The sequence below is a fragment of the Engraulis encrasicolus genome, chromosome 23 (genome assembly GCF_034702125.1).
Source record: "Engraulis encrasicolus isolate BLACKSEA-1 chromosome 23, IST_EnEncr_1.0, whole genome shotgun sequence".
Lineage (NCBI taxonomy): Eukaryota > Metazoa > Chordata > Actinopteri > Clupeiformes > Engraulidae > Engraulis > Engraulis encrasicolus.
In genome coordinates this window covers 17,225,041-17,250,040 of record NC_085879.1, presented here as the reverse complement: position 1 = coordinate 17,250,040, position 25,000 = coordinate 17,225,041, and the positions used below count along the sequence as shown (strand labels likewise).

The window sequence follows — 25,000 nt, the reverse complement described above, 5'->3', positions numbered from 1 at the left end:
TTGCCTCTCGAGTCTTCATGGTAGAACTGTGCAAACCTGCTCACGTGACAAAAGTGTTTTCCGGTAGTGTTGAGAACCGTGACTTTACTGTCAAAGGCGTCACACCTCAATGCAGAGTGCATTGGCATGAAATAAATATGCCTTTACATGATGCCAGTCTGAGACAAGGGAGCGCTGAGCCAGACCTGCCCAGCCTGGAACTGCTGTCCTGGGGGTACGCCTCTGTACCAGAGCATGAGGTGGAGGGCAGAGTTACAGACTCCATCATATAGGAAGAGGGCACAGAAAAGCAAATGGAATATAGTGTTCCCTGCCCAGCTCTGCCTGCTTTTCTCTTGGGTGCCCCTTACGCCAAAGATGAGGAGGTGTGGAAAGGGTGGAGGGGGTGGGGGAGGGTACAGTGGACTGAGGGAAGAGCGGGATACAGGCTCGATGAATTACAGTCAACATTCCCCCTCTGTGACTTATAAATGAATTTAAAAGGAATTGACCAAAAAAATAAAGAAGAATAGAACATAAGCAAAGAACAAAAGGGTCCGCCCTGCCCAGCTTTGCCCTTCTTGTCCCTGGTGTATACCTTGTGTCAGAGATGGGGAGGAAGGAATAGGAGGGAGAAAGGAGTTTACTGTACATGCTCCATAATGATAGGAAGGCCCAACAAAAGGAGTACTCCGATCCTGCCTCACGCCTCATGGGATACCTTGTGCCAGAGCTGCCAAGACATGAGGGTGGAGGTGGGTTTGCAGGCTGCAGGGCCGCTGACAGCTTTTGCCAAGCACAGGACAAACTCATTTGAAAGGGGCCCCTGATCCAATACATACGATGTAATGAGGATCCAATTTTGGACCCCCTCTGTCCCTGGGCCCAAGAAAACGGTCCTCTTTCTCCCCTGCCCCCCTGTCGGCTTCCTTGGTAAGCTGCTGCACAGATTATATGGGAAGAAAGCCCAGCACAGCAACAGGAATCCTACGTACAGCCCTGGCCAACTGTGCTTCCTGTCTCTTCAATACATCTTCTGCCATAACTGGGGGTTAAGGGGCAGTGACGGGCAACCTGGTTTCAGAAGCTCCATATGCCAGCAGGGTCACTGACAGCTTTGGCTGGGCCCAGGACAAAGTCATCTGAAAGGGCCCCAAATCTAGTGCAAATATATTGAGGACCCAATTATGGGCCCCCTCTCTCCATAGGCCCGGGACAAGTGACCCCTCCTGACCCCCCTGTCGGCTTCCCTGCATGCCAGATATTGCAGATATTGAGAACTTTAACACACAAAAAAACGCTAAAACCTACTTGGCATCTGCGGTTATTGCTCTGTATATTTCCTGTGCACTTTGTATATGCAAGTGATGTATGCTCTGGTAATGTCCTTGATTGTAAGTTACTTTGGTTAAAGGCATCTGCCAAACGTAATATAATGTAATATTTCAAATAACCTGGTTCATTTGTAATAGGCCTATGTAACATAGCTTCATGAATCCAGGTTGCCCATCACTGATGTGGCGATGGGTGTGGCAGTGCACACAGGGGGATTGTCCGATCAGGTTGGCCTGCTCTGGGCGGCTGATGGTGACGGGAATGGTGACGGCCGAGAAGGCTGATGGGCCTCTTCCTTTTCTCGCTTTGGCGTACACTGCCAGAAGGCATTGTCCCGGTGACAAGACCGCAGACGCCTGCCTGCCTCATCCCGCTCAGGAAGCCCGGTGCTCCCGAGGTCGAGGAGTAGTGGGAGGAGGTGGAGGTGGAGGTGGGTAGAGGGGGAGGTAAGGAGGTTGAAAGAAGAAAAGGGTTAGGAGGAGTGGTGAGAGGAAGTGGGAAGAGAATAGACAATTCGATTTTTTCATAAAATGGGGGATGTGGGGGGGGGGGTAATCAGAGTATCAGAGTCCCTGAGTCCCTGGGGCAGCACAGTGACACACCAGCCAAACATTGCAGCCTGGCATCTACATTGTCAGAGACGGACTCCATCGGGTGAAATTCTGGCTAAGTCATTATGCCTGCAGGATGTTAAACACAATACACAACTAATTCCGTTTAAGCTATTAAGTAGTCAAACTAGTAAGAGAAAGGTCTTATACAAATAGCAACTTTACTGTAAGCTCATCAGAGTCTGTCAGAATCAGCTTTTTTGAGCAACTTAACTTAGGCTATATGAATGTTACCGCAGAACTGAGGCAAGTATAGCTCCCTAAACATGTGGTAGCATGTTCAGGGGCGCTGCCAGAAATGTTGGGCCCCATGAAAGATTCAAATTTTGGGCCCCCTTAAGGGCCCCTATCAGTGATTGGGCCCCCTTATGGGCCCCTGTCAGTGCTTGGGCCCTTAGAATCTGTACCACCCCCCAGCGGCCCCCATGAGCACGTTTGATACCCATAGCACAGTTGCTGTGTTTCTGACAGGGCTGGAATGGGACCAAAAATAGGCAGAGTCATTTCACAAGCCCTCCCCTATATATTGGGCCAGTCTCTTAGAACATGCAAACAACCCAACAACAACATCTGCCCCTGAGGGCTGTTGGCCCACCTGATTACCAGTCCAGGGGCCCAATGTACTAAGACTTCCATAGATTTCCGACTGAATCTTTCCGAATGTGAAAATCTGAAAAGATTAATACACCTGAAATTTCAAACATATCTTCAGAGAAATATTGAAGTCTTGGATCTGAATAGTGTGTGTTAGCAAGCTTTGTACAGTACATTAGGCCAGGCCTGGTGCCAGGGATTTCAAGGTGGAGGTCTGGCAATGTCATTGTGAGGGTCAAGCACAGATGACACACCAGCCAAACATTTCAGACATTTTGTCATCGCCAGGGTTGTTCAAGCAGAACGCAGACTCACTCACTTACAGACAAAGACAATGTGAAGTTGTGCAAAACAAATGTTGTCTAAATTTTACACAGTGCAATGTAGTTTTTTTTTCCTTTACGGCTTTGATACATTTCCAAAATGGTTCTCCTAATTCCCAACATAATATGTCTGGCTTTAGAAGGGAAAAAACAGTAAAAAATGTTTAAAACTGTCTCTTGCCCAAAATTATTAGTTAATTTCTCAAAAAATAAGTTTCTGTGTCATTGAATATGCCACCAGAATAGCAAGTCCCGTCTGTGTTGCAAGTTGTCATGCAACATCAAACTCATTTTGAAAAGTAGTAGATCACTGAATTATATAACGCTTCACACATTTGACTTAGGGACAGAAAGTCAACACTCTCTAAGCACATCTGTTATTTTTATTCCAGTAAATTGCCATAACAGAAATATATTTTACAACAACTTAGCCAGCTATCTCCTGGGGCAGCCACCTTAATTTAAACAATAGCAGCCATCACACCCCCACATGTGTGGGCTAGGTCTACTTTACCTCCCCTACTCCAACACTCCGGTACATTTAACGGTACATTTAACATCACAATAGTGGAGACTACTGCACCCCCAGCTAGATGTGTGGCTGTTGGCTGAACATGATGGTGTAGTGATGGTAGGCCTACGGCAGTTGTATGGATTTTTTGTTTTTCGTCATTGTTTCCCAACGACTCCATCTATGGCCAAAAACAGACTCAACCAGACTCAGCCATGTAAACATGTTTTATTGAAAAGTACACCATAGTAAAATTCCCAAGTTCCTCCAACCCAACAATATGCAATGTGTTAAAATGATTGAGAATAAAGTCCTAATAACATGAACGACAAAAAACCCAATTTAATTGGATTTCAAGACACGTATGAGTAACACACAGGGAATTAAAATGCATCTAAAACTACACTCACATGATTTAAACATTTAAACTTTTTGAGATCTAAACACTTCTATTCATCTTCAGTTCAGTATTACTCACGTTGAGTGTATAGCCTTTCAATACTGTCCACACAGCGGGGGCCTCATGTACCAGGGGCCTCATATGTGGGCTGTTTTCACCTCAGCTACTCCTACTCTCCTGTACATTATCACCTTTAAAATAACAATAGTGGAGGCTACTGCACCCCGCTGCCCTAACAATGGTCAAAAACGCAGTGTGTGAACGACGGACACTGTATGCACTAAATGGCCGCTGTAGCAGGATGACCGGCGATGGAGTGGACGAGAGACAGTTTTTCTTTCCAAAAGGAAAAGCTTTTCTTTTTATTTTTCTTCTTTTTGAATTTTTCTTAAAAGTGCCAATATATACAGTGCATCCAAAACAGCAAAATCAAAGATGACAATCTTGAAACAAAAATAGGCAAGAGTGCCAGACTATGTCTATCAGACCCTGAGCACTACTTACAGACAAGGCATGAAGCACAACCTTCCACTACGACGCTTTCCAGACACTGAGGCTCTGAGCCCTTTACAGAGTAACTGCCCCTCCCTCAGGAAAGCCCATTCACAAAATAAATCAATCAACTAAATAACAATAACAAAACCCCAAAATAACAAACCAAAGAAAAGTAAACAAAATACAAAAACAACCAAAACCATTTTCATAAACCAAAACCCCTTCTAAGCTTAGAAAAAGACAATACAAACATTACCGGTAAAAACACCCCCGTTTAAAATGGTCTGCTCCGCTGAACCGCGGCCACCCCACTATTTAGTCACATTGGAACATGCCCTCGGTTTCCCCAAACCAGGAAGTGACTGCTGATGGTAAGCTGGTGAGTTCAAACTGAATCAGAAATGTTTGTAAATGATTTTAAACAAATAAACCTTCATGCTTTTAAATAACCTGTTGTAAGTGATGATGTTTTAACCATAAGGATCGCTAAACCAGATGAAAAATGATGAATGATAAACGGTATGAAATGCGCATTTTGAAACGCGACACATTGTGACAACGTGACACATTGTAACAATAGAAATGCCGGTAGGCCTTTCCCTGCACTCTAAGTTACGATGCTAGGTGAAAGTTATGGCAATTGAAGGTGATGAATGACTGAACAATGAACCAGGGAAATGAAAACAGTACATACGGATGAATGAAGAGTGAAACAGTCAGCGTCAGTGCAGCATGATGTTTGCTTGCCGGCTAATTACTGCCTGAACGCTGTAGGCTGCGTAAGCGTCACAGCTCAGTCTGTGACATTGCCTCCCCCTTCTGAGGATGCCCCCTCTGCTGGTCTAGAAAGGAAGTCTGCAGGGACATTTAGCTTCCCAGACCTGTACAATACCTCAAAATCAAACGGTTGCACAGCCAGGAACCACCTAGTGATTCTTGAGTTAGTGTCTCTCATTCTCCCTAACCAAGACAATGCCCTGTGGTCAGTTTCCAAAACAAATTTCCTCCCCAACAAATAATATTTAAAAGAGTCCAATGCCCACTTAATAGCGAGACATTCTTTCTCAACAGTGGAGTAGTTGCACTCCCGCGGCAGCAGTTTGCGACTGATGTACGCCACAGGTTTCAAGTGTCCGTCTTCTTCCTGCAGCAATACCGCACCAAGGCCTCGCTCTGAGGCATCAGTCTGGACGGTAAAAGTCTTGTTGAAGTCAGGGCTAAGCAGCACAGGCTCCCTGCACAAGGAGTCCTTCAAGCCCTGAAATGCTGCCTCACACGCGTCAGACCATGCAACCTTGTTAGGCTGACATTTGCGTGTGAGCTCGGTCAACGGGACCGCTCTCTCAGAAAAGTTGGGTATAAAGCGTCTATACCACCCAACCAAGCCCAGGAAAGAGCGCACCTGTTTCTTGGTGGTGGGGCGCTCAGCGGCCTTGATGGCCTCGACCTTCCCCACTTGAGGTCGGATGACACCCCGGCCCAGCATGTAGCCAAGGTACGCCGTCTCCTCCCTGGCCAGAGAGCACTTCTCTGGATGGATGGTCAGACCCGCCTCCTTCACCAAGGAGAGGATCTGTTGCAGGTGCTGCAGATGCTCCTCCCACGTGGAGCTGTATATGCAGATGTCGTCCAGGTAGGCGGCGGCAAAGCCCTCAGTCCCTCTGAGGAGCCGGTCCATCAATCTCTGGAACGTCGCTCCCGCTCCATGCAACCCAAAGGGCAGCACGGTGAACTGGTAGTGACCAAAAGGAGTTCTGAAGGCCGTCAGCTCTTTGCTGTCCTCAGCCAACGGCACCTGCCAATAACCTTTGCAAAGGTCAATGGTGGACAGGTATTTGGCTTTGCCGAGGCGCTCGACGAGGTCATCAACCCTCGGCATGGGGTACGGGTCGAACTTGGACTGGGCGTTGACCTTCCTGCAGTCCAGGCAGAACCGCAGGTTGCCGTCCTTCTTGGGGATGAGGATGATGGGGCTGTTCCACTCACTGGACGATGGCTCGATCACCCCCAGCTCCAGCATCATGTCCAGCTCGTCCCTCAGCACGGGCAGCAGGCTCTCTGGAACACGGTAGCATTGTTGTCTCACCGGCTGCTGGTCTTTCAGGGGGATGCGGTGCTCCACCATCTCCGTCCGTCCCGGCTGCTCCACGAATAGACCCTCCGGAAGGATGGCGGTCAGCTCCTGCTGACGGTCGTTGGGCAGATGGCTCAGGTCCAGCGTCAATCCTTCTCCCCAGCACGGTAGGTACTGCTCGTTGTACTCCTCCTCTTCCTCAATGGCACGGATGAACAGGGCAGACACCTCTGGCTGTTGCTCTTGGCGGTCAGTCCACTTCTTCAGCATGTTCACGTGGTAGACCTGGTGCTTCTTGCGGTGGTCCGGCATGTGGACCTCGTAAGTCACCGGTCCCATCTGCCTGGTAACAGCATAAGGCCCCTGCCACTTTGCCAGCAGTTTGTTGTCGGAGCTGGGCAACAGCAGCAGGACCTTGTCACCAGCCTGGAAACAGCGTGATCTGGCAGAACGGTCGTACCACGCCTTTTGTCTCTCTTGCGCCCTCTGCAGGTTCTCCTGTGCCAGGGCAGATGCAGTAGCAAGCTTCTCCCTCATCTTCAGCACATAAGAGATGATGTTGGTGCCAGTAGGCGTCTCACCCTCCCAAGTCTCTTTTAGCACATCCAGGGGTCCTCGAACCTGGTGTGCATACAGGAGCTCGAAGGGGGAAAATCCTGTCGACGCCTGGGGTACTTCTCTGTAGGCAAAGAGCAAGTATGGTAGCCACTGGTCCCAGTCCTTGCCCGAATCTTCCACAAACTTCCGGAGCATGTTCAAGAGGGTCTGGTTGAACCGTTCGACAAGTCCGTCGGTCTGTGGATGGTAAGGAGTGGTTCTGATACGCCTAATGCCTAAAAGATCGTAAACCTGTCTGAGGGTTTTGCTCATAAAGTTGGGGCCTTGGTCGCTGAGCACTTCGCGGGGTATCCCTACTCTAGAAAAGAGCTGCAGCATAGCGGTTGCAACTCGCTTGGCTGTAACATCTCTCAGGGGGAAGGCTTCAGGGTATCTTGTGGCGTAATCACAGATGACAAGAATAAATCTGTTTCCTGATTTGCTCTTTTCAAGGGGGCCTACAACATCAACTGCAATTCTTTCAAAGGGTGTGTCAATAATGGGTAGGGGAATCATAGGGGCACGGGCAAGATTTTTACCTGCTGACAGCTGACACGGACGGCAAGACTTGCAAAATTCTTTCACATCAGAGAAAAACCCTGGCCAGTAAAAGCGCTTGCTAATTCTCTGTAATGTCTTCATGTAGGCCAAGTGTCCAGCCCAGGGTATTGTGTGACCCAGTTCCAGCACTTGCCTACGGTACTTCTTGGGGATCAACAGTTGCATTCCATCCTCACTCTGTCTGTACAGTAGGTCATTCTGCACAACATAGCCCTCCCTACCTAGCACAGGACAATACTCAACACCTTCTTCAGCTTTCTTAAAACTCTGTTTCAGTGTGGGGTCTGCACGCTGTTCCTCTGCCAGATTACCACTAAAATCAACATCAGTCAGTTCAGGGGGGTCAATATTCTCAGACTGCACTCCATTTTGACTCACTGTATCTTCAACATTCTGTCTGCGCCTATCACACCTTTGCTGCCTAGTCAGTGTGGGCTCAACAGGAACATCTTCACCATAATATGGCAACTCGGCTAGCTCAGCTTGGTGCTCCCTAGCCTGCGCTCTCGTCACAACACCACACAAAGCAGTCTTGTTCACCAGCTCAGATAATACTGGAAAATCCTGGCCTAGCAACACAGGATATGGCAGTTTAGGCACTAGTCCTACCCTCAGTAAGTACGTCTGTCCCTGCACTCTGACATACACATCAGCTGTCTCATGCTCACTTTTATCTCCATGAACACAGAAAATGGTCAGCTTGTCATTGCAGTTACGGAACTCTAGGGGGACTAGGTCAGCCTGCACTAGCGTCTGTGAACATCCAGTATCTATCAAAGCTTTCACAGGTTTACCATTTAGCTCAACAGTGATGGTGGGGTCTCTGCTCTCCAGGGTGTTACGAGGAGGGGTGGGGTGGGGAACATAGCATAAATGGCTGTATTTGGACTTCCGCAGGGGGCAAGCAGGGCTCTTATGATTTTCTTGGCCACAATTGTAACAGGAAATTCTCTGGGGTCTAGAACGATCTGTGGGGGGTTGGGGTGGGTGTGGGGCTCGACTATGGCTATAACTATTGGCAGTACCAGAACCAACTCCCTTCCCAAACCCAACAGACTTACCCCGGCTGCTCTGCTCCAGCACTCCAGCATAGCGGTAGCCTCGGGGACCTCTGTGTGCAGCAACGTAGCTCTCCACCAGCGTAGCGGCCTCTGCTGCGGTCTTCGGGTTTCGTTCCCGGACCCAGGTCCTCACGTCTGGATAAAGCACGAGGAGATACTGTTCCAGAACCAGGGTCTCCATCAGGTTCTCTTTGCTGCTTTTCTCATAATCAGTCCACTTGCAGAACAGGTCCTTCAGTCGCACGTACAGTTCTTGCGGCGTCTCCGATGTGCTGGTCTCCAGGGCTCTGAACTGATGTCTGTAAGTCTCAGCGTTGATTTCGTACTTTTTCAACACTGCTTCCTTCAGGCGGTCGTAGTCGGTTGTGTCATCTGGGTTCATGGCAACGAAGGCACTGCGGGCCTTTCCAGTCAACAACGGGATGAGGTGGATGGCCCAGGTCGTTCTTCGCCAGCCAAAAGCTGTGGCTAGCCTTTCGAAGGTCGTGAGGTAGTGCTCGATGTTGTCACCTTCCTCCAACTTGGCCATCTTCGGCGGACGCCCCTCGGTGCTCACAGTTGTCACTGTTGGTGGTGGTTCAGGCGTTGAACTTGAAGTGTCCCGGGATGATGGTGGTTCAGGCGTTGCGTTGCCCTCGGGTGGTGGTGGGGGTGTGGCTCGGCCCGACTCCATGTCCAGCTGGAGCTGTGTCACTTGGTGAGTCAGGACCTTGACTTGCTGCGCTTGCGCGGATACACCCCTCTCCATCCGCTCATCTCTTGCATGTTGCATTTCCATAAACGACTGGAACATCGACGCTAGACGATCAATGGCGGTATCTGTTGCGGCAGGCGGTGGAGTGGGCACTCTCATCTCAGTGGTGCCCCCTGTCGCTCCATCTTCTTTGCCTTCGTTACCTTTCTTCCTGGATGTCATCTTGTCGGCTGTGGATCTTCTCTCCGTCTCACTCCGCTACCCAAACTTCTGACACCACATGTAGCAGGATGACCGGCGATGGAGTGGACGAGAGACAGTTTTTCTTTCCAAAAGGAAAAGCTTTTCTTTTTATTTTTCTTCTTTTTGAATTTTTCTTAAAAGTGCGAATACGTACAGTGCATCCAAAACGGCCAAAAACAAAGATGACAAAATCTCCAAACAAAAATAGGCAAGAGTGCCAGACTATGTCTATCAGACCCTGAGCACTACTTACAGACAAGGCATGAAGCACAACCTTCCACTACGACGCTTTCCAGACACTGAGGCTCTGAGCCCTTTACAGAGTAACTGCCCCTCCCTCAGGAAAGCCCATTCACAAAATAAATCAATCAACTAAATAACAATAACAAAACCCCAAAATAACAAACCAAAGAAAAGTAAACAAAATACAAAAACAACCAAAACCATTTTCATAAACCAAAACCCCTTCTAAGCTTAGAAAAAGACAATACAAACATTACCGGTAAAAACACCCCCGTTTAAAATGGTCTGCTCCGCTGAACCGCGGCCACCCCACTATTTAGTCACATTGGAACATGCCCTCGGTTTCCCCAAACCAGGAAGTGACTGCTGATGGTAAGCTGGTGAGTTTAAACTGAATCAGAAATGTTTGTAAATTATTTTAACCAAATAAACCAAGATTTTAAATAACCTGTTGTAAGTGATGATGTTTTAACCATAAGGATCGCTAAACCAGATGAAAGATGATGAATGATAAACGGTATGAAATGCGCATTTTGAAACGCGGTAATAATGATACATTGTAACAATAGAAATGCCGGTAGGCCTTTCCCTGCACTCTAAGTTACGATGCTAGGTGAAAGTTATGGCAATTGAAGGTGATGAATGACTGAACAATGAACCAGGGAAATGAAAACAGTACATACGGATGAATGAAGAGTGAAACAGTCAGCGTCAGTGCAGCATGATGTTTGCTTGCCGGCTAATTACTGCCTGAACGCTGTAGGCTGCGTAAGCGTCACAGCTCAGTCTGTGACATCGCCATGTTGTTTATGTAATAGAGGAAATGTGGCGTTTGGTTCAGAAGAACAGTTTGGACAACAGTCTCTTATTTCTGTAAGTGACGTTGATGACACAATCAACCTCTTCATGTCAAGATAAGTAGTGTATGTGACATAGTTACCATTTGGGGTGAAGGAAATGAAAAGACAAGTACAAGAAGCTCAGTGCATGGTGTCCAAACTTTCCCACAACACCATGCACTTAAGACCTCATGGCCCTGTGTGCATCGTGTGCTAAAGTATGTGTGTACTAAGTACTAAGTGTGCCATTTGAGACACAGACATTGTGTGTATACTTTCAATATCCTCTGCATATTAAGGAGTATTGTGCAAATATAGTAGTGTGTCTTCAGTTCAGTGTGTCTTCAGTTGGTGTGTCTTCAGTTCAGTGGTTATGTTCTAGGAGGTCTTGTGTCCTGGACTTATTTGTCCACTTTCTGTTGTTTGCTGAGTTCACCTTTTCCTGAGAAGCTCTTTCTTGCTGCACACTGAAAAGTTCTTCCTATAATTTAAATGTCTTTTCGTGCAATATGTTGTAACTCAAATATTTTGTCCTCCAGTATGGATTCTCTGATGTGTCATGAGATTACTTTTCTGTGTAAAGCCCTTTCAGCATTTAGTACACTGATGGAGCTTTTCTCTAGTATGGCTTCTCTGATGGCGTATGAGATTAGCTTTTTGTGTGAAGTCCTTCCCACATGTACTACACTGGTAAAGTCTTTCACCAGTATGGCATTGCTGATGTGCTCTGAGAAGAGAAGGAAATGTAAATCCCTTTCCACATGTAGAACACTTGTAAAGCATTTCCCCTGTATGGAATTTCTGGTGATTTATTAATTCATATGCTCTTCCAAAGGACTTGCCACATGTTGTACAATTATGTGGTCTTTCCCCCGTATGGATTACCTGATGACGATTGAGATAGCTTTTCAGTGCAAAGTTCTTTCCACATGTAGAACATTTGTAAGGTTTTTCTCCAGTATGGATTACTTGATGATGATTGAGATGGCTTTTCTGCGTAAAGGCCATTTCACATGTAGAACATTTGTAAGGCTTTTCTCCCGTATGGATAGCCTGATGTCCATGAAGATGGCTTTTCCGTGTAAAGGCAATTCCACATGTAGTACATGTGTAAGACTTTTCTCCAGTATGGATAACCTGATGTTGATTGAGATGGCCTTTCCGTGCAAAGGTCATTCCACATGTAGTACACATGTAAGGCTTTTCTCCTGTATGGATTACCTGATGTTGATTGAGCTTGCTTTTCTTTGAAGAGTTCTTTCCACATGTCATACATGTGTAAGACTTTTCTCCAGTGTGGGTCCTCTGATGATTTGTAAGGCTATTTTGCTTTGTAAAGCCCCTTCCACATGTAGTACACTCATATGGCTTTCCCCCAGTGTGTGAGCTCTGATGAATTCTCAAAGTTCGTAGTTCTGCAAAGGTCTTTTCACACATGGTGCACTGGTATGGGTTTTCTCTGGTACGATTTCTTTGGCAGTCACCTGAGTCCAGAGAAAAAATATGGGAGAAAAATAAGGAGTGTAGACTTTGAAAACCACATCTATGATATATTTACAGTAAAACAAACAAAAAATAACAAAAAGGGAAATATGTCTGTACATTGAGAATCAGCTTTTCTTCAAACCATTGTCTGAACATACAGTACACTGAAGGAAGATTTGAATTTCACCTATATTCAGGAATTCTTATCCACCTCTTTTCACCTACATTCCGATGTAGTGCTTCCATTCTTATCTTTAATATACATGGACTTCTTATATATTTTCTTTAATATATATGGACTTGCTGGGTGAAAATCAATGCAATCAGTTGGATCAATCTTCAGGTAAAACGGGCCACCATTCCTTTCAATGACAAAGGCAGAGTTCCACAAAAAGAGATTTTTACATTTTTCTAAATTCTAATTCCATTTTAACAAGGTCTATCAACATCGTCATTAACCTCAAGTACCACAATTTCCTCCAGCTGATGGCATTCAATTCCATTCAGGTCATGATGTAATTACATGTAAGTAATAAAGAAGGCCTTATTGCAAGACTTGCTATACTAAAACATCCGGTTAGAAGCATAAATACTGTAGTTCTATTACATATAATTTGAACTACAGATTGGAGTGTATGAATTCCGAAGTGCTGTTTTCAATGTTGCAATTTGATTAACCCTGATTTTGTGTAAAACACATTTAAAGCTAGTAGTGTAGCCCATTCATTGCATTGTCTGTTAATAAATAGGTCTATAAACATATAAAGTAGCATATCCAAAAGATATCATACATTCATTTAAAGGTCTCACCTGGTTTCCTCTCCTTGCAACCATTTGCTTCAAACATAGCCACATTGGTGTTTGCTCAAAATATTAATGCAAAATACACATTGTAATGGCCAAATTTACCCGAAATGTATGGTCTAAGGGCCGTATTACGACACTGGGTAGCACTTTTTCTTCAGGCATTGAAATTCTTTTTTTGCATTGGCATCAGTGGTGTTTGCGCTTTTTGCTGGACTACTTTGTGAAACTCTGTGCACCCTCTCGTCCAGAAGCTGAAAGGTGTGACACCCTCTTGGAATATACCTGAAAATGGTGGCTCATTTGAACAATTTCTATTGTAAATCGTTGGTGTACTCAACATTGCTGGGTCCACATTGGAACTCTATTGGCTGGTAAGTAGACCAATAAAGTATACTTCTTGTTAATTTTTTTAACATCCAGGTTTGAACACATTTCTTCTTGATTTGCGGAGACATCATTCTCTTCCTGTTTTCAGTACAAACAATTTAAACTCACCAATTTCTTCCTCTTTAACCACCTTCGTATGTGGAAGTGTTGGTTTGATTTCCAAAGTTTTGTCATCATCGCAGAAGTCCATATCATTACAGTCTTCTTCTTTAATTTCTTTTTTGTAGAATTGTGTTCTCCCATCATTGTCGTCCCAGGATTTGTACAAACCTTCTGGTAGAAAATCATACATATCTTCCTCTTTTATCCCCTGCACGTTCATGGCGGGTGAGTAGAGATTTATATCTAGGAAGGTTCTTAAGCATTGACTGTATATTCCACAGACGCAATACTGTTGCCAATAGGTCTACTTTTGAAGACTTGTCAGCTTTCAGGTCTCCGTTCTGGTCTGGTGGTAGGGAGCCAGGAGCTTTATCTCTGTGCCAATAGCGGCGGGATGTAGGCCACTCCCCTCATTATCTAACAAAAGGGTTCAGATGAGTCGAGGTGTGAATTGGAGTGAGAGTCTGTATGGTCACAGGGTCCAGAGAATGAGAATTGCTCTGAGGGTGAAGAGAAGATGCAGTTCTACAAGAAAAGACTAGATAGACAAAATGAAATGAAAGGTATTTATTAATAAATAGGGAGGCAACATTTCTCTTTGGCGCAGGTCCCCGACCTACAGAATAAAATTTGTAAAGGGGGGCTCATATCTTGCCGATGATGAGGCAGGGGGCGAAGCCTACCCCCATTACAGGACAGGGACCAACTGGTGACGGTGGCTCATGAGGAAGTCTGAAGGAGGCTGAAGAGGACCAGGGAACCAAGACATCTGGACATGTGAGGTTGAAGGAGATGGAGGTTGAAGGGGATGGAGGAAGGGCGTCGGCGTCTGCGTCTGCTTACTCTGAGTAGCAAAGAGCGGAAACAGACAGAGAGTTTTAAAACAAACGCGTAGACATTCTATTGGCTGAAAGCTGAGGATGAGCGAGTGATGAGGCGGGATTCCCCGCCATTTAAATTTTTTTTTAAAATAAAGACTACACACAAAAACACATACACACACGCACACACACACTCTAACTAAACTAAACTAGACTAAACTAAACATCATGTCAAGGGTCTGCCCTGGGGCTAGGCCAGCTCAAGCATTAGTTTAGTAGCTCCTCTCGAAAGAGGAAGGTCGTTACTTGTTTCTTGAAGGCTGCACGAGATGTGCTTAGTCTTGCTGCCTCTGGGAGACCGTTCCAAAACTTGGGCGGCCATCGGTAAAATATTCGGCAAAAATATTGCCTATATGGAATACATACTTTTTAATAGGCCTACTCCAGAATATTAAATGTGTTTAATTGATTTAATTTATTTATTGGAATGTGCTGCCTTAACAGCTTATGGACCTGGATGACCAGACTTTATGGGCCATGTTGTGTTCTATGTGTTTTAATGTGCGTTTATATGTGGATTGTGTAGAAGTGTCAAACATGAGAAATTTCTGTGCAAACAGACAAAGTTTTATTTTATGGGTCATTTCACGTGAAATCAGACACTTTGGGACCCGACCGACACCGATTTCAATCATACTTGCTGTGCTTGTTTAGTAAGGTAGCACCCCAGAACTGCATTTGTGTGAATCTGGCATCAATATTAAGGGAGAAACAGACTAGCAACGGTTTACATATGAGGGTAGGACACTACATTCAGCCATGATTATATCAGTCAGTGTATGTCACAAAAATATGTCTGAGGTGTTGTTTGAAAGCTCTTTTCTGGCTCTACAAATTACACAAACAGCATGGAATACAACAACCTTCAGAATATGAATTATGATACATTGAAAAATTTAAAATTGGATATCAATAAAAACGTATATTTTAAATGGCCGGTTTCTTGTCTAAACATAGCCTGAAGGTCATAAACAACACCTGAAAATGGGGTGTTTGGTTCAATGTCAATACGTTTCTTTCCAGATTTTAGTCACCCTTTCTTTAAAAGTCTGAAAATGATCAAAGTGTGAAGACATTTTGGCTCTAAATTACGGTTTCACAATTATTACTGGATCTAAATCTGGACTTAAGCATCAATATTATAAATCAGCAGTTCTCACAGATCATTAAATCTCAGTCAGGCTTACCCAAACTTTTCTGTCAACGTATACAGACATTGCCTGGGAAATTGACACCTTAATTTAAACAATAAAGGCCATTACACCCCCACATGCCATTTGAATCTGTGGGCTACTTTACCTCCCCTACTCCAACACTCCTGAACATTATCACCTGTAACATCACAATAGTGGAGGCTACTGTACTGCACCCCCAGATAGATGTGTGGCTGTGGGCTGAACATGATGGTGTAGTGATGGTATGGCGATTGTGTGGACAATCCTTTCTAAGGTTTGAAACACTTTGTTTCCCAATGACCCCATCTAGAAATGGTTGAAAATAAATAAGGTGTGAATTGGAGTGAGTCTTTATGGTCTCAGGATCCAGAGAATGAGAATTGCTTTGGTGAAGAGAAGTTGCAATTCCAATTAAAGTACACTGGTAATGTGTGAAGTGTGTTTTGAGTGCTACAATTGTAGTTTAAATACTGTGCACTGTTAAGTCTCATTCATTATCAGTTCTCATTTGTGAGACCATTGTTATTGCTTTTACTACAGAAATGCAAGGATCTGTGTTAAGTAAAGTATTTCAAAAATATTCCAAATTTATTTAAGTTTTGAATCATGTCTCATTTAATAGAAAACAAAGTGAATGGGTGAAAATGGACGAAACCACAATTGACAAAATGGAACATATAAATATATAAATCTTTATTCATTTATTTAAGACTTACAGGTGGTTATTAATAAAATACAATTGAATACAAAAATCCATATTTGATAAAAAATATCAGTGCATACATATATATATTTTTTTACTTCATCAAAGCGCAGAACAAACTAGTCAAACTAGAAAAATACAGGCATCATTTTGGCAGTAAATGTTTGGAAAAGGGTATAGAATTGAATTATGAAAGTGAAAAAAGTGAAAGCGAAATTACCGTTGGTACTGGCACTTATCCACTTGGTTAGTGTTCAGTAAGCTAAATCCTCCTCTACACATACATTATCTTGCAAGACTGTTTACATTCTCTACCTATTTTAATAACTTCAGAACTTGGTGCAGAGCGAAGACGGCAGATTTGCACAATACTTTTAACTTAACATGAATAGCATACAGCATACACCATAGTGACCAGACTGTTGAAAAGGTTATAAGTTTACTTGTAGCCTGCCTGCAAGCTGCCCTATACAGTATATTTCTTAAGCACGCGTAACGGATGCCTGGCCTGGCCCTACCATGCCCTCATACCTATTGTACTTGCACATAGGGTCTGGAATAGACAAATTGAGAAACGATGGTGGGACAGCTAGGTTAACTGATTTTATCCAATTGTGTCTGATTTCTCCCAAACACTAGCATTTAGTTGTGACACTGAAAAATGATTACTTTTGAACTCTGTTCAAGTTTGATACGTGCCCCATAGAGCCAGAAAAGTGACGGTAACAAAGCAACTCCGGCCCACTGCCAATATTATGTAGGTAGACTTGTGCCCGGCATTATCAATATCAAGTGACCCTTTGAAGAGTATCACCACATATTTGTGATAAGAAGTTCAGCAACATTTTGAGTTCTGAAGATGTCACAACCGCACTGCAGGATTTTTAACACAGAATTCTATACTGTATGTTGTGTTTGAGTAAAATTTGAAAGAATTGGGGGAAATTCCTTACTCCTCAAAGGGTTAAACAGGCAGCCTAAATATCCACTTCCATCATATATGCAGCCACGCATCATAGAACATTAAGACATGCTGTCTGCTCTGCTATAATAGGGTATGCTACTGAGTAATAGCCTGCCCCAAACACCCTAGTTGGTGTGAAGTTACAGGTTACAGCATGGCTGCCCCTAGGAGGGGAAAGGTGTTACAGATTCTAAGGGCCCAAGCACTGACAGCACTGAGAAGGGCCCTTGAGGGGGCCCAAAATTCGAATGTTTCATGGGGCCCAAAATGTCTTGCGCCACACCTGTTACATTTTTGAGATTAGTTCTGGACTTACGCTGGAAGACCTCAATTACACATGAAACAAACATACTGGCTGAATTCCATTACAACAAATAGCAAGCAGTAGTATGCTGCTAACTTCTCTAATGGTCACGTTACATATACAGTGAAGAGCATGAGGCTTTTTATCAGATGGGAGAATAATCTGAAAACCTTTAGCTTGACTGATCACTGGATTACTGATGTGGTTGTATTCATGAAAAAAAACAGAAGTGTAGATGCCATCTTCAGTAAAAAACAAAACAAAAACAAAAACCTTGCCACATAACCATCATGATCAAACTGTTCTCTGACACAGGAATTTAGAAAGTTTGATTGGGTAATAATTAGTTAAGTCTCCTTTCTTAAGTACGGTGGCAGAAGACATCAATGGTAAGGTTTTTTACTTCTAAAGCAGAGGTTAACCTCTGCAAACATACAACAATCAGATGACATCAGATGATAACAGATGATAACACGTGATAATGAAGGATAACACTGGCAACAAAAAATGGCTACACCTTAAAGTCACATTTTCTTAATAATACAGAGACACTTTTATGTCGAAGTGAAGTAACATATGATACGAGTTAAGTGAAATAAATAATGGAAAGAATACAAAGCAAAAAATGAAGTCTTTCTATTCTAGTTTTCTATTTTCAAGTAATAATCAAGACAAAATCACCAACCAACTAGAAATTCCTGAAACACGTCTTAAATTAAGAGTAGCTGTTTCTTGAATATAGAAATAAATGTACACTTGAAAATAGAAAAATAGGCTTGCTAAGACTTAATCTTTTGCAATGCAGAACACAGTGATCGCACAACTGCTACCTCACAGCAATCATCTAAGGCGTGCTGTGTGGAATGAGCCTTTTTCATGTGATGTCAGTCCTGAGACACCTTTGAAACTCTTATTGCGGCCAGTTCAGACAGCTATAAACGAGGTTTTATCCTTCTAATGCAGTCGAAGCAGGCTTGAGTTACATCTGGGGGCATTAAGACATACAGTATAGCACACATTCGACGCCACTGTTTTCTGCCTGAAAATGGTAGCCGCATGTACCTGCTTCGCTACAAAAACAGAAGTTATGCAACGTCAATGTAAAAAATAGGCTAAATAGACTGGCCTGGGGCAACCAATACTGCCTGTGAAGCTACAGTTCATTTTTTCACATTCAAGTCAATCTGCCTTACTACTTGTCTATTCTCAGTTCTTCCTGGTACAGGAAAACCTGGCACCAACAAAAAGCAGTTGCACACAGAGGCATCTGCATCAATTCCTATGTGTCCACCTTATTATCTATGGTTACAAGCCGCCGCGGCACCATCACTATTTTTCAATTCCGATTGGTCCAAACATAGGAGAAGCCAAACAGGAACTAGCAGACCGGTAATTCTGCAAGAGCACAGCGACATTGAAATGGGCAGGGCGGAATATCGTGAATAGATATATAAGATTTTGCCAGATGAAGTTAAAATAAGACGAAGTTGTGAAATAACTCTCCTAGTGGTTGTATAGTATAAATAGTTGTTATAAACATGGTCCCTGTAATTGCCATGGGATAACGTTTGTGTGGATTTAATTTCTTATGTAAATGTTATATTTATTATTTTAAATATGTTCAAGGATCACTGTGGTGCTGTAATGTAACAGTTGCTCTTTGTGAATACAGAAAATAACACATCCTCCAAAACAAGACAAAATCTTTTAAATATTTTAGGGCTACTTCCAAAATAATTATATACTATTAAAATAAAAATATAACATTCCAGTTTCATGAGCTATTTGTACAGAGGTGAAGTAATATAGACAAAGAAATAAGACAAAAAGGAAATAAGTCCACCCTCCCCACTGCCTGTGGTGTATTGCTTTGCTCAATAGTAAAATCGTCAGATTCTGAAAATAATCACCTGAGTCATGTTATTACAAAACTGTTTGTGTTTTTTGCATATATTCTCTATTTTCACATTATCTATTACCTGTTTTTGTTCTACTTAAATACTCTTTACTTTCCCACACTCTGAACTTTGAAATGTATGTTCTGTTTGTAAGTCACTTTGGATAAAAGCTTCTGCTAAATGCAACACAATGTGATGTAATATGATAATGCATTATGTCAAGAGTTGTATCTTGAGAAAAGAATTTATGGAATAAGAGCCGACCTCCTCAAAAAAAGACTTAGACGAGTATTTTAGGAAGGTGACGAAATGATACATGGTTCAATTTGGGATTGCAGAGAGGAATGTCCTTTGATTTGGTTTTAGCAGGAGTGAGAGCTGTGCTTATATATTTTTCCAATGTGTTCACAGTAGATAAAAGATATACCTGAGAGGCTGTTCTGAAGCGGAGTGTTTCTGTGGGTTAGATCTTTAGCACAGTGGTGAGGGTGCAAAGTCAGCAGCACTGGAGGAGACCAATGAAAAAGTGGATAATCCCCCCTTTTTAACTTTCTAACCTCTAACTTTTTTCTGACCATTGTTATTCGCCTCAACAAAACAATATCTGCCCCTTGGAAAGTGCTCATTTGAAAGAAAATAATGTGAAGAAAAAAAACACAGAACAAAGAAAATGGATGGGAAAAGGATGAGTGTTCAAAAGGAGCCATCTAACGCCAACTATAGCACCAAAGCACATTCCTTGGCAGGAAAGGGAAAACAGACGTCAAGCATTAATCGGAAGCCCTCGATAAAACTTCATTGCAGTGTCCTCAGAGGACAACCCCGGCTGGAAAAATGAGACGCTGAATCTTGTGAAGAAATTAAAACGGAATGTCAAAAAAAATCCTGGCCGGGACATCGATGTTGTGATTTTTCTCATTTATCCAGGTCAAAAAGTGCCAAGTTGTAAGTGACTGGACTTCTTATTTGTGGAGCTGGAAACTTGACACTTTTGCAGCTGCACTTTGAAATCCCAGTTACACACAACTTACAACTTTGGCTCTGCAGTGAGAGAGAGAGGAGAATATAAGGCTGTAGAGGAGAGGAGAGGAGGGGAGAGTGGAGGAGAGGAGAGGAGAGTGGAGGAGAGGAGAGTGGAGGAGAGGAGAGGAGATGAGAGGAGAGGAGAGAGGTAAGCTGTAGAGGTGACTGGATTGATTAGGCAGAGGGCATATAGAGACAGCTGATGGTGACTCCAGGGGGAGAGGGGCAGTGTTCGGGGGTCTGTGGAGGGACCCCAATACAAGGCTGTGTTTAGATCAGAAAGCAGAGACATCAAACACCCAGTTCAGAAGTAAAACAAGAAAAAGCCTGCCACAGTTTCCTTCTGAGCTGCCTGACTTGAGCCTTCATTATGATCAGCCAATTCAGAGCTAGTTGGATCACATTGGTGGCAGGGTTTTGACTATCTGACTTCCGGGGCTGACAGCTCTGCTAGACTAGAGGGGAAGTGTCCAATCCAGGTCCAGTACAGGTGATGCCTAGACCAGACAGGAGGGATCCCAAAACAGCTGATGGTGGCTCCTGGGGATGAGGTGGGGAGGGGGTGGATGTGTTTTTTTTTTGGGGGGGGGGCTGTCTGTGGAGAGACCCCACCACTACAGGCCCGCTAGACAGGTGGGGTGGAGTAGCGAACGACAGAGTTATAGTCTGGAGGGGGGCTGTGGCACTCCAGCTCTGGGTCGAGGGACGAGTCCTCCAGGCCGAAGTCCAGCGAAGGAACTGGGGGCTGGTACTTGCTCCCTCGGTCGCCCTCCATCAGGATGGACTCCTTACTCTTGCTCACAGTTTTCATCCTGAGGGACGAGAGACAAGGAGAGAAAGGAAATCAAGATTAGCACCAGCACTACATGACAAATACTACTTCCATTGGTCACGAAGAGCGTTGATTTAGCGTAAAATTGTGCTGCGTCAAGGCAATAATACCACAATATTTTTGACAGCACCAGGTAAGTTACATTACACTTAGCAGCAGGGGTGGACGGCAAGTGAAAGTTTTGTAACAGTCCTGCCATGTTCCATATTAGTTCTGCCTGTGCCCTCATCACAGGTGATTTTACATATTAGACAGGGTTCCCACTCTAATTCAGATATAAAATTCCATGATTTTCCATGACTTTCCAGAGCTAAAAAACAGAATTTCCATGACCACATCCGTAAAAAGAAATTACATTAAAACGTCTTTAAAAGCGCAAAAAATGAAGATTGTCTTCACCCCTAGAGCTGACGAGAGCCAACACCAGACTTCAGTGGGCTTATTGCATTCTAGAATGTTGCACATTACTGCGTGAAACCAAACTGTCTCTGGCGAAGAGTTGTAGTATAACCAGTAGGAAACAATGTTATAAACCAAACAGAAAAGTTTTTGCTTTTACACAACTGTTAAGAAAATTCCATGATAGTCCATGACTGTGCATGCAAAATCGTAAAATTCCATGACTGGAAAAACTTTTATGAAATTTCATGATATTCCAGAAATTCCATGACCCGTGGGAACCCTGATTAGATCTACTGCCGATCTACTATTAGCCTGGACTGGTAATGCGGCATACAGGGCATTTCCAGGTGGGCCGACACAGTCCTCAGGGGCTGATGCTTGAAGATATTTTGTTGTTGTATTTGCTTACAGACTGGTCCTCAATTGAATAGGGGCTGCACAAAAATATCCAGGCCTTTGTTTGTTCACAGTCTAGTGGTGACGCATGAATCAGATGGATCAGTGAATTGGCTGTGAAAAGTATGTGACGGGATTTTTCCTTTCTGAACCTTGGATGGCCGTCTCTGCTTCACAGACACTGATTGAAGGGTGACAGGTGAAACAATGGAACATCTGCAACGTCCAACTCCAACTACTGCCTTGGGGCTAGCGCATGGTACTGAGGTCATCTGCGCTAATTCGCCACTTGTGGCATGAACCCACGCCTACCAGTCAACGCTCCAGTTTGGACATAGGTGGCACAGCACAATACAGATGAGCTAAAGGCTGATAGCTCAATGCTACCGATACTGTATGAGGCTTACTAATGCTCTACTACGTCAAACTCTCATTGTTGGCATTGGTTACAGACACACCGGTTCAGATAGCATTGCAGAGCTGACGATTTCGGTTGCCCCCACACACTGAGCTCCAACAAAAATAGAGCTCGATCATAATTAACAGTCGTCGTCAGTGGACATTGGCGCCAGTGTGCGGTGTTGTATTGAAAACAATGAAATGGAGTGTTGGCAGAACTCTGCATTTTGTTGGAACTGGTGTGCAGTGGCCCTTACTGTTGTGACAGATGCGTGTGTCCTAGTGTAAGTGTGTGTTGGCATCATCAAATGTCCAAAACTAAGTCCAGTTGATAACAACATAGCTCCTTGTTTTGACTACCATGACATGAATGTATGACAATCCTCAGTGAGGTGGGGTTTTCTGGAATATATGACAGACACATTGCAGATACTAAATGTTAACAAATGTCCCTGCAGTTCCACATTTATTCTGGGCCTAAGTCAAGTGAAAGACTGTCGTTAACTCAAAACCTCTGCTTGAAAGGAGACAGATTTTTCGGGAGACACAGGATTCTGTCCCATTTTTCCGTCAGTTGCTAGGGATTCTGGGATTCCAGAATTTTCCTCTTGAAGGCACTTGGGCCAGTCACCCTGGAGTTAATTATTCTTTAAGACTGAGCTATATTGTCACATAGGAGTTCCAGTGCAGGAATCAAAGTTGCTCAATTAACTTCTCCAAAAAAGCCCTCCATATGGAAAGGATTGGCATGTTTTTTTGGAGTCCTATGACAGAGGGGCTCTTATGTGCCAACAGGAGTATCAAGAGCTGCTTTCTCTCTCTGAACTCGGCATTGTGCGTTGTGTCATTTCCCTATAGTCCATATAGTGACTGAGGGATTACCAGGTGGAATTCTGCATCCCCGCCTCACAGAAAGCCCCCTACACTACAGAGGGGGGCACCCCAAGGGACCATGACCACGGCTGATGTAACGCCATAGATCATTGGAGGGTCAAAGGTGACAGTGATCGAGTGGCTTCTCTGCGTGAGCTCCTTCTTTTCCTGAATGTATGGATTATTTCACGCATGCCGCGACTGTCTCTTTCTCCATCAATGGCGGAGGCCCCCGACGGCAGCTGAATGGGGCTGTGCCCAGTCTCTGCCCAGATTGGGTTTTTTAGTCATGCATGGGGAAGTGGGAAAAACAGAAAGGGTGAGAAGAGAGGAGAAGGGCACTGTAGATGGGACTGATTGTGGGTGGATGGGAGTATAGGTGTGTGTGTGTGTGTGTGTGTGTGTGTGTGTGTGTGTGTGTGTGTGTGTGTGTGTGTGTGTGTGTGTGTGTGTGTGTGTGTGTGTGTGTGTGTGTGTGTGTGTGTGTGTGTGTGTGTGCGTGTGTTTGCGTGCCTGTGTGTGTCCATGCCTGTATGTGTGTGTGTGCTTGTGTGTGTGAGCGTGCTTGCATGCATAGATGATGCTCATGGTGTGCGTGCACTGTGTATGTCTACCTATGAGTTTGTTTGAGTGACTTTTATACTTATGAGTGTGTGTGTACGCTTGTATAATGTGTTTGTGTATGTGCCTGTGTGTGTCTGTGTTTCACATGTATGATATGTTTATACATTTGTGTGTGTCCATGTGCGGGTGTGTGGGTTGAACAGGAAGGACAATGGTTGCTTTTGAGGGGCACACACACACACACACACACACACACACACACACACACACACACACACACACACACACACACACACACACACACACACACACACACACACACTGAGGCAAAATCGGTGAAATGAAACACACACACACACACACACACACACACACACACACACACACACACACACACACACACACACACACACACACACACACACACACACACACACACACACACACACACACACACACACACACACACACACACACACACACACACACACACACACACACACACACACACACACACACACACACACACACACACACACACACAGAGGCAAAATGGGTTAAATGAAACAGACCCACACACACACACACACACACACACACACACACACACACACACACACACACACACACACACACACACACACACACACACACACACACACAGGCAAAATAGGTTAAATGAAACACACATACACACATACACACACACACACACACACACACACACACACACACACACACACACACACACACACACACACAGGCAAAATGGGTTAAATGAAACACACACACACACACACACACACACACACACACACACACACACACACACACACACACACACACACACACACACACACACACACACAAACACACACACAGGGGCAGAGTGTGTTAAATGAAAGCACAGCCGTGTGGCAGTATGCTCATCAGGGATCAGAGGCCTCCCATTAATCATGAATGGGGGCCGAGGGAGACAAAAACAACACAGACACACACACAGACACACACAGACACACACAGACACACACACACACACACACACACACGCACACACGCACACGCACACACACACACACACAGGCAAGAATTCATATCAGACAACAGCACCTCCCCTGCAGTCAAGCCATAGTCATTAATCACTCGCCATTCTGTGTCATCCAAAGACGGGTTATTATTTGGGCACATTTTTGCATTTATTGGACATATTTTTAAGACCTCATCATCACTGCTAGTGGTCGTGTT

General features: G+C 44.2%; 1 protein-coding gene across 1 annotated transcript in view; it reads right to left on the bottom strand.

The window, feature by feature from the left end:
• Positions 1-16,069: 16,069 nt before the first annotated feature.
• Positions 16,070-25,000, bottom strand: part of kdrl (kinase insert domain receptor like) — a 109,507-nt gene continuing 100,576 nt past the window's right edge. Inside the window, exon 30 of the mRNA XM_063189856.1 lies at positions 16,070-21,101. Coding sequence (XP_063045926.1) covers positions 20,915-21,101 — 187 coding nt within the window. The 3' untranslated portion in view covers positions 16,070-20,914. The remainder of the gene's footprint in view (positions 21,102-25,000) is intronic.